Below are 10392 nucleotides of genomic sequence, written 5' to 3' on the forward strand. Positions count from 1 at the left end.
ACTATGAAAAAGAACAAACACTGAAAGTACAAAATTTTGTGTTAGCAGAGGTATCTGCTGAGTATTTTTTTCCTTTTGTAAAATCCCTGATGTGTTTAGGAGTCCTGTCTGTGTTTAGGAGAATTTAGTAGAAATGTGGTTTTGCATGATTTATGGCATTTAACTATGTTTAAGATAACACCAGTGTTGAATTATAAAGACCTTTATTCAGTCTTTGTAAAGAATTATTGTTAGACAGTGGATTTAGTTAGGATATTTCTGGCTCATAGAAATTTCAAGTTCAGCCACCCTGTAGGTTACAATTTTCTTTTACTTAGATGATGTCACATTAGTGAGCCAACCATATGGAAAAATTTGGTTAAGGTCAGTAAACCTGAGGTTTTTCTCTCAGTTTTGAGGACCTCAACTGACCAACAAAAGACTAAGGTAGAGAGTGTTTTGGTTTTTTTTATTCTTGTTCCAAATTTTGAACACCTTTTTTAAGATCCAATAGACAAAAAAAGCCAAGTTGGATGTAACTTGTGAATGTTGAGTCAAATAGAGGAGGGGGAAGAGGATGGACACTGCAATGTAAAATTTAAAATAATGTGTTTTTTTTCTCTTCCAACTTTATATAATTTCTTTTAGCAACAGTTCTCCAACCCACCAAATGGAGCTCCTGCCTCCCAGCAATGATGTAAGTACTTGAGATCATGTTAATGTGGTGCTTTTCTCTTTTAGGACACTGGTGAACAGTTCATTTCAAGACCTTCTTATTCTTTTTGCAATGTAGCATCTCCTTCCTTCTGCTTCTATTCAAGATGCCCAGCAGTGGCTTCATCGTAATAGGTTCTCTCCATTCTGTAGACTCTTCTCAAGTTTTTCGGGTGAGTTTAAACAGTCCAAATGTTCTGGTTTTTTTCACTTCTGTAAGTGCAGCTCATGTAGCATCTGCTGCTGGCCACTTTTGATGGGATCCTTGGTCTGATCCAGTGTGTGTTCTTTGGTTCTTAGATAGTTACCATTTGTCAAAACAGTTTGTAGACCTACAGAGTAAGTAAAAATGGAAGGAACTAAGTTACAATGGAAGGGACTTCCTAAGTTCATGAAGTGCAACTTCAAAGCAAGTCCAGGGCCTTGTGCAGTTGCCGTTGAATATCTCCAAGGCTGGAAGTTCCACAGTCTCTCTAAACAGCCTCTTCAAATACTTAACTATTCTGACAGTGAAAATGTTTTTTCTGATATCTAATCAGCATTTAATCTTCTGTCTGCTGCCTCTCATCCTGTACACGTGCACATTTAAGAAGCATCTGGCACCTTCACTGTGCCCTCCCATTCAGTAGTTGTGCACACCAGTAAGATGGTGGAAGGGCCAGTTGTTAGAGGTGTTGAAAGCATGAGGAGACTCTCTGACTTGCAACATGATGAAATAACTCAGTGAATGTGACAGTTACAGAAGACCAGGTCATTTAATGGCCAGTGTAAAATATCTACATTGTTTATGATTTCATAACAAGGTAGATATTTTACACTGGCCAATACTCCAAATGGCTGGAGTATTTTCCAATGCAGCACTGTTCTTCTGGCAGCTTACAGTTACAGAAGGTAATTTAATGGCCAGTGTAAAATATCTACCTTGTTTATGAGTTGGCTGGAGTATTTTCCAATGCAGCACTGTTCTTCTGGCAGCTTTCAGCTTTGTTTCACAGTGATTGATTTAAAGTGCACACCTCTGAATTTGCAACTTCTCTGTGTAAATTGATCTGGTGTAGCTTCGTGGATTCTGTTTGCCCTCTACCCCTGCCCTTTTCTGCTGCCCATACGTACTATTTGGAAGCTGAGATTTGTTTAACTTCTGAAGAAAAATCAATTTGAAATATGTAGGTGCTGACTTACTGAAGATGTCCAAAGAAGATTTTGTTCAAATCTGTGGGCCTGCTGATGGAATTCGGCTCTTTAATGCAATCAAAGGAAGGTTTGTACTGTTTCCTTCCTATTTTTTTATGATCCCTTGATAATTTCAGTGTTAACTAGAAGTTAATCCTGGAGCTGTAGCATTTAGACTCCCTTTTAAGACTTCAGAGAGGTTTTCTCATGGGCTGGAGATCACAATGATATTAAAATCCAAGCACAGCTCAGAAATGTTACCAAAACAAAGCAGCATAATGTGGATATCTAGTGGTTTATTTGCTACCAGCTGATAGATTGCATCCATTTCATGAGGTACACAGCCTACACTGCCCTATGCTGCTCATAAATTCTACAGCTGAGGAGGATTTCAATCTGTAGAGGCAAGTATGATGAGCTGCTTAGCAAGTGCTGTAAACTGTTTATTCTTACCTGATCTTGAAAAGATTAAGGTGCTCTGCATCACCTCCCAGGGATCTCTTGCTAGACGTCCTAAGCTGTCACCAGCATCAAGGCTGTCCCTTAGTTTGTTACTTGTGCATGGCCTGAATGATTCCATCTCTTACTGTTTGATGGCTGACTTGGAACTATTTCAGATCTACTAAATAACTTACTACATTTTTGATTAATCCATAGAAATGTGAGGCCCAAGATGACAATTTATGTCTGTCAAGAACCTGAGCAAAACAGGTCCCATCTCCACCAAAAACGAGAAAATGGAGATGGCAGTCTTTGTGGTAAGTTCTTAGGTATGGATTTTGTTAAACACTTACCTGGTGAGAATGCTGCTTTCTGCCTGAGCTCCTGTGCAGGACAGCTTGGTGTCCTTAGTGTTTGAAGGGTTTCTGCTTATTCCAGTTTTGCCACTTTGGTTATGGTTTCACGGCTACAGATTCCAAATGGCACTGTCTGCCTGGGGGACAGACCCAGCTTACAAATTATCTGTAGAATGCCAAATCTCTGTTCAGTTCTTAGCAGGGACAACAGCATTAAAAACCACCCTTCCATCCACAATTTTCTTTAGATTATGTATTGTTTGAAAAAATTCAGGGAAATGGAAGGTCAGTATAAATTTGGGTTATAATTCTTAAAAGTTTGAAGCTTTTGGGAATTTGTCATCCCTCATGACACAATGTACAATCAAATGAGAGCAAAGATTATCCTTAAATCTTGCATTTAGTAATAAACAGGTACAGCTTTCCTACCTGGTAGCTATAATTTGGATTAGATTTCCAAAACAATACTGTCATCCATGTTGTTACCTTATACATTGTATGTTTTAGTTTGTGCCTATGGTATCTAATAAAATACTGCTTTTGTGTGACATAGCATGTGTTTTACTCTTTAATTGAATTATTTTTTTAAACTTCAAAAAATCAGTAAAAGATGATTATCCAAAAATATAAGCAGCTTTATGAGAAGGCTGTTTTAGTGCCTCAGAGTGCAAGTTGTAATTAGTCCCCAAGTGCAAGTGCATTAGTCCCCAAGTTTTCCTCTGGGTTCAAGGTGTGTGTGTGTGTTTTAATTGCCTGCTACATAGGAATAGTGGGTATTTTTCTGCTAATCATCAAGCCAGATATTTGGGGGATGCTTTAAAATACTAAGCTTGTTTATTCCATTTGAACCTTCATCTTAAACCCATTTGATTGTTGATGCTGAGTGTCTTGGTGCCACCTGTATTTGCTGTTCTGTAGCTGCTTTCCACTTGTTGCAGTGTATCATGCAATCTTCTTAGAAGAGCTGACCACGCTGGAGCTGCTGGAGAAGATTGCAAACCTGTACAGCATTTCTCCACAGCAGATCAATCGGATCTACCGGCAGGGACCCACGGGGATCCACGTGTTAGTCAGCAATGAGGTAAGGGGCCTAAAGGGGGCTGCATCTTTGTCAGAGATGGAACAGTTGTCTGACTTCTTGAAGTTAGAATGAACTTTCAAATTATGGAATGCATTTTCAAGGGAGAATTGTGAAGCCGTTAATCCCAACAAGTTAAAGTAGTGAATCACCATGCACAGCACCGATTTTGGTGTGGTTTCAAGACTTTTGCTGAAAAGAGGTTGTGGCAATGTGGGGCTCTGTCTCTTCTCCCAAGTAACAAGTGTCAGGATGAGAGGAAATAGCCTCAAGTTGTACTAGGGAAAGTTTAGATTGGGTATTAGGAAAAAAATTGTTTCTTGAAAGGGTTACCAAGCATTGGAACAGGCTGCTCAGGGAAGTGGTTGAGTTACCATCCCTGGAGGTGTTTAAAAGTCATGTAACTGTGGCACTTGGGGACATGGTTTAGAGTTGGGCTTGCTGGTGCCAGGTCAATGTTTGTGCATGGTGATCTTAGAGGTTTTTTCCAACCTAAATGATTCTATGAATTATTTTCATTTTGGCTACTTACACACATTTTGAAGTGAGGATCTAAATTAAGAACTTTTAAAATTAAATAGGTAAGTTGCCCAAAGAAGGTAAGTTTTAAAATCTGTAGGGCAATTAGTTTTACATCTTGGCCCATGTTTCCAGGCACTGGGTCTGTCACTATATGCATACTTTAATTTATGGACCTCTGCTACTGTTTGTATCCCATTATATGATGCCTTAATTTAGTCCATTCCATTAACTTACAGGTTAATAGTGAGTTGCCCTTCTTCCTCTTTTTCCTCTACTAAATTACTTACTCATTCATGCACCAGAATCACTTAAGGAGCTTCATTTATAAGAAGCATTGTTAAAACAAATGAAGCAGAGCATAGGACTCAACTGGAGCCTAAATTGAAGGCTGTAATGCTTATTCCTGAAGTCTCCTTGCTATTCCAGCCTGATTAAATCTGAAACTTTGATGCTTTATGGATGCAAAGTGCTTGGAGGCAGCTCTTGGTAGGGGAATTGCATGAGCCAGCCTGGGTATAAGGCTTTAAGTATTTGCTGAAGTCAATTATTAACAAGTTCTATTGCTTTTCTAATTTTTTTTTTCTTGTTCTAGTACTATAGTGGCAAGAGTGTGGCACTCTGTGAATGTACTTCATGCATCATTAGGCAAAGACACACAAACTGGCCAGAGAAGTTTGATTTGAAGGAGCAGAGGCTGGGTTTAAATCCAAAAGGGTATAGGGACATCAGTCTAAGCTGAGAAGGGTATTTTGATGTGAGAACTTACAGCTGAAAAATGCACTTCTTGAATGATACTCAGTAGCTAGGAGAAGGCTTTTTCACAAAGCTGGGTTTCATGAAGGGATCAGCGAGGTTCTGGTCACACCTCCCTTCTCTGGAATTGTGTCCAGCATTTGCTTCAACTGTATGAGACACCTCCTGAAGGTAATTCACCTCCTCTGGCCCACATAGCTACTCTAAGATGGGAGGAAGCATTGACTAAGGATGAATCTTAAATGGGCTTTCATATTGCAACTGAAATAATCTTTATCTCCTTATTTAAAGGTGCCACTAGAATCTGCACCTCTTCTGAAAATCTAGTTGCCTCTCATGAATAGCTCAAATAGCTTTAGATTCTAGTCTTTCTTCCTTTCAAGGCATGATTTTCCTTGCCTCTTATTACAGTTTCACTACAATTCTTGTTCCTTGACAAGATACAAACAGGTAAATTAATCCTGCAAGGACAGCATCTGTACTAATGTCTGATCAAAATAGCCAGATGGATGCTGCTGAGGTGGCTTTTCAGTAGCAATCCTGTACTCAGCAGGAAGTCCATTTCTTGGGGTTTACCATTTCTAGTATTCTATAAATGCTGATGTAAGTTCAGCTGAGCTCCATCATTTAACTGAATATGTAATTGCCACCGTTGGATTTTTAGGAAAGGGATTACCTGAATCCTGTCTAAACTAGTACAGCTTCACTGAAAGCAACAAAGAGTATGATCTTTAATAGGATAATTGGAGTGGTACAAGAACCTTCAGGATCAAGAGGATGGTAAAATGCTGAATAAGCTAGATGAGTTTCAGGCAAGCACATTTAGTGTGAGCTTTTCCCTTCAACTGCAAGGATCTTAATTGATCAGTCATGTACCTTAATAATCTCATGGGCAAGGTTACTCAGGACTGTGCAGGACTAGACACCAAATGCTGTTTAATACCTCTCCTCTAAGTCTATACTGGTTCTGAAAGAATTGTGAATTTAATTGCTAAAAATGTATTGTGTTGGCTTTTTTCCTTCTGCCCTTCAGATGGTGCAAAACTTCCAAGACGAATCCTGTTTTGTTATCAGTACATTGAAAGGTGTGTATTGCTGCTGCTGATACCTGTTACACTAAAGATAATTCCTCCTTTCCATTGCACTAAAGGTTATCACAAACTCAATGCTGTTATACTGAAAAGATAAGTAATCTAATCTAGTGTAAGTCAAGCTGTTGACCTACACTATGATAGACTGATCAACAGTTACACTGTTACAAAAATTCCATAAATCCATTGACACCACTGACATAAATGCCTTAGGATAAAATGATAAAATATGATAGTATGTAGGGGTTTTTTAATGTAAATTATTTCACTTAGATGTTCAACATTGGTTTTCATGAGTGGGTTGTGAAACAAGTGTATGAACTATTACAAACTACGTAGAAAGAAAATTTGAAGTTCTATATCTCTGGTGTTTCTTAAAAACAATGAAAATATGCTTTGCATTTCTTTTTTACAGCTGAAAGCAATGATGGCTACCACATCATTTTAAAATGACCGTGCTGCTCAGAGAGACTTTAATGGCCTAAAACTTAGTGCCTCATTGAGATTGCTACAACCTAGACTGGAAACACAAAGAACCTTCTGGATAAATGCTCCTGTGAGCGAAGAATTACCAAACAGCTTAAGAAAAAAAATTGCTTTTACAGATAGAAATTTTTGGTGGTGTGTGATTTTGGTGGGTTTGGTTTTTTTGTTTGGTTGGTTTGATTTTTGTTTTGGTTCTTTTGTTTTTTTATAGCTGGAGCTGAGAACATCCTCAAAGCTTGTACATGTTTTCTCCTCCCTCTCTTCCTCTTCAGTCTTGAAAATTGTAGAGGTTTCTGCTTATTACTTAGAAACATCTGCCTTGTATGAAAGGGAAATGAAAGATAAACAAATCCCAATTCTCTTCACCCGTCATGTTCAGACGAATTGATTTACTTACAGTTCTGAGTGCTCTCTTGCTTTCAACACACACCCTGATGCTGATGGATGTGGACTCCCCAGGGCTTGTCTTGTACTCTTTGAGGTGGAAGGCTTGGGGCTACCTCCCAAAACAGATTGGGCGAAGCAGAGGATGGGTTTGGTGCCCAGCCTTCTCCCAAAGTATCAGCTCTGAAAGCCCACACTTAGCTGTTCTCCACCTGCAGATGTGCTCAAAGTCCAGAGACCCTGGTCCCTCCTGACGGACCTTCTGTAGTACCAATCCAGCAGAGCAGTTCTGAGGGGGTTCAAGGGAGGACAGACAACTTGTGGTGAGCAGTTCAGTACCATATTATTATGTGTAGCTTAAGAGTAGTCTCCTTGAATGGAGCATATGAAGGTTTTCTAGAACTGTTTTGAGCATTGGAAGCTATAGTGCTCATGACAAATTCATACTATGGATTTATTCTGCTCTACAAATTAGTGATTAACTGCTATCTTTACTGTAACTGGGAATTAGAAGTTACAATCTTAATGGATTTTCATCCTGTTACTGGAGTAAAACTGTTTTGATCAAGACCAGGTAACAGATCATCTTAGTTGCTGCTTCTTACATTCTCACTCTTTCACTTTTGACTCCTTTTTCCCGTATCTGTAACTATGATCAGCTCCACCCTCCCTTGGTCTTTTGGGACTCTGTCCAGGCTCCATTAAGCTAAAAAGGTGCCTTCCACTGAAGTCAAAGGCAAACTGGATCACACCTTTCTTGCATGGATGAAACCATTTCACTTTTGACAGCTAACTAATATGGCTGTTTCCCCAAACTGAGTGTCCATGCACCATTGAAATCTGATTCTTGAACGTTTGATTTCATCCTGAACTGACATGGAAAGCTGAAATACCGAACATTTTCCTGGAAAGGAAATTTTTCAAAAAATGAGAAATTGTCAGCTGGAAAACACTGAATAAAATGTTCCAGCCTTTTGAAATGGAAACATTTAATTAAATCCATTTGGCCCTTAAAGCAGCATCAGTTTGAGCTACTGTTGCAGCCCTCAGAAATTTTCATTCGAGTGCCTTGCGCGCCATGTCTCCCTTGGGGCTCAGCTCTTTGGCTGAATTACAGATCCCATGATGCTCCTGCCCTGGGTTAGTCAAACAGGGAATGCGTCATGAGGGCTGGAGAGGTGCCCAGGGAAAGAGGGGGCCATGGAGCCCTTGAGTTACAGCTCCCAGCTGACACCGGAGGAATTCGGACAGACATGGACTGATATTTCTCTGACAAAAGTTACGTGTTTCAAGTTTTCCCAACAGAAATAAACAGCAAAATATTGAGAAAAGCAACCTTTTTTCATTAAAGCATCAAGTTTTGTGCAAAAAAACCCCACCCATCTCCACTGATTTTTTTTTTTTTTTTTCACACCGAAAATAATACTAGAATAGAAAACTTGTGTTACAATGGGAAAACCTTCAGCCAACTCAGCTAATTGAGCAGCAATGCCTCCTTAGGCACGATCTTGCTCAACTGACTGTCCTGGATGCTCTGTGAATTGTAGGCATGCAAAAAGGATGTCTAGGCTTTGGGATGTGGTGGTTCCCCCTTCTGAAATGAAGGAATTGAGGCTTCTTGGTTGAGAACCAAGCTGTGAAGGTGAGGAGAAGCTCCTGGCCATGGAATCCAGGTTGTGGCCACACACAGCTGCCTTCCAAAACAGTGAATGAATTCCAGATATCTTTGTGAGCAGGTGGGACCAGTGTGCCCCTGTGTACCAGGAGCTGCTTGATTTATTTTCTAGAAGGTGCTTTGGAAGATGGATGTTGGCTGTGTTTTTTCATTCTGCTCTGTAATACTGGCCCAGTGCGTGGTATGGCTGTCATTGGCACACAGCTCAGGTGATTCTGACCTCATGGGAAGGTTCTAAATAGACCTTGAAGTTTCCAGGAGTGTAGCCTGTATCACATCATATCCACTTGGATGTGATAGCCCTGTAACTGAGGGGACACAGCAATACTGGTACACAGTAGAGTGAAGAAAGGATAGAGGTGGCTTTGCTGCCAGAGTTAGGGACTGAGAACTGTTTGCTTGTTATAAAATGTCTAACTCCTTGATTCTTCTAAAAACCAGCTCTTGCCCATAAGGAATTATGTACCAAAGTCCTCATAGTGTTTCAGTAGCATTTGCTTGATGAATTTTGAGTTACTTCAGCATAGAGTCAAAGATTGTCTTGAGTTGAAAGGGATCCTGAAGGGTCACAGAGTCCAATGCCCTAGAGTACCTAAAACTGATCCGTGTGACTATGAGTGTCATCCAGAGCAGCTGTCATCCAGAGCAGCCTGGGTGCTCCTTGAGCTCTGGCAGGCTTGGTGCCATGACCAGGGGCAAGGGAAGTCCCTGGGCAGCGTGTCCCAGTGACCAACCACCCTTCCAGTGAAGAACCTTTCTCCAATGTCCAGTCTGAATTGCCCTAATTCAGCTTCACTCCATTCCCTCACTTCTGCTGCTGGTCACCAGAGAGGGGAGATCAGCACCTCCCCTCCACTGCTGCCCTTGAGGAAGGTGCAGAGAGATAAAGAGAGAAAGAAAGACTTGTCTCACCTGTGTGTCAGGTAATCCCTGACTGTCCTTGGATCTGCCATCCCTGGAGGACTTGTTTGACCCGTTTGTGGAAGTGACAGCCTCCAGAAGGAAACTTTTGTTTCCTCAAGAGTGGAGGAAGCACAAATGTTTAGTCTGGGATAGTGTTGCTATAGGACACGAAACAATACAATGCGAACACGCTGCCGTTCTCGAGGTAGAAAAGGGAAGTTTATTTTCTGACTCTAATGTCTATAGATTTCTAAATGTGTCAGTGGATTGGAGGATGAAAGTGCCACCTCTCCAATGACACTGGGCAAACTAACAGTTTATCAAATTTATCCTCCTCTATAAAAGAATGCAAAACAATAAGTTGTTTACAGAAAGTGTGTGAGAAAGTTTGCTACAAGAATGCAAACATCAGAAGGTTTAGAAAATCTTAAAAAATCAGGGTGACATAACAGATATCTAAATTCTAGATAGACTAAAGGCAAGGGAGGTGAGCAGCTCCCACTCATCTAAATAGCATTTAGTTTTTTATTAAGTGCCTGTTACACTTATTTTTACTTTTTTTTTTTTTTTTTGCTTCTATTTCTTAAAAAGTAAGAAAACCTACTCAAAATGATTTAACTGGAACTTTTTACAGCTATGTGTGAAATTTGTGCAGCAGAACTTTATAAGGACTGGGTCTTAGTATAACAGTGAGTAACACAGTTTCCCAAGCTGTCCAGCTCTTCAGTTGTATGTATGATGACAGCCACTAGGAGTAAAAGTGGGCTTGCTGGGGATGAAAAGGCAGAATCATTATGTGATTAATACCAGTGTGACTCTAGCCAGTACTGCAAAGTA

At 40.1% G+C, this 10392-nt stretch overlaps 1 protein-coding gene across 1 annotated transcript in view; it reads left to right on the plus strand.

The window, feature by feature from the left end:
- TFCP2L1 (transcription factor CP2 like 1) overlaps positions 1 to 6619 on the plus strand; it is a 30233-nt gene extending 23614 nt beyond the window's left edge. Inside the window, exons 9-15 of the mRNA XM_041473206.1 lie at positions 628 to 676; positions 773 to 866; positions 1864 to 1954; positions 2524 to 2624; positions 3602 to 3744; positions 6050 to 6101; positions 6523 to 6619. Coding sequence (XP_041329140.1) covers positions 628 to 676; positions 773 to 866; positions 1864 to 1954; positions 2524 to 2624; positions 3602 to 3744; positions 6050 to 6101; positions 6523 to 6560 — 568 coding nt within the window. The 3' untranslated portion in view covers positions 6561 to 6619. The remainder of the gene's footprint in view (positions 1 to 627; positions 677 to 772; positions 867 to 1863; positions 1955 to 2523; positions 2625 to 3601; positions 3745 to 6049; positions 6102 to 6522) is intronic.
- The last annotated feature ends 3773 nt before the right edge of the window (positions 6620 to 10392 follow it).

The sequence above is a fragment of the Pyrgilauda ruficollis genome, unplaced genomic scaffold (assembly GCF_017590135.1).
Source record: "Pyrgilauda ruficollis isolate IOZ18807 unplaced genomic scaffold, ASM1759013v1 scaffold3, whole genome shotgun sequence".
Classification (NCBI taxonomy): Eukaryota; Metazoa; Chordata; class Aves; order Passeriformes; family Passeridae; genus Pyrgilauda; species Pyrgilauda ruficollis.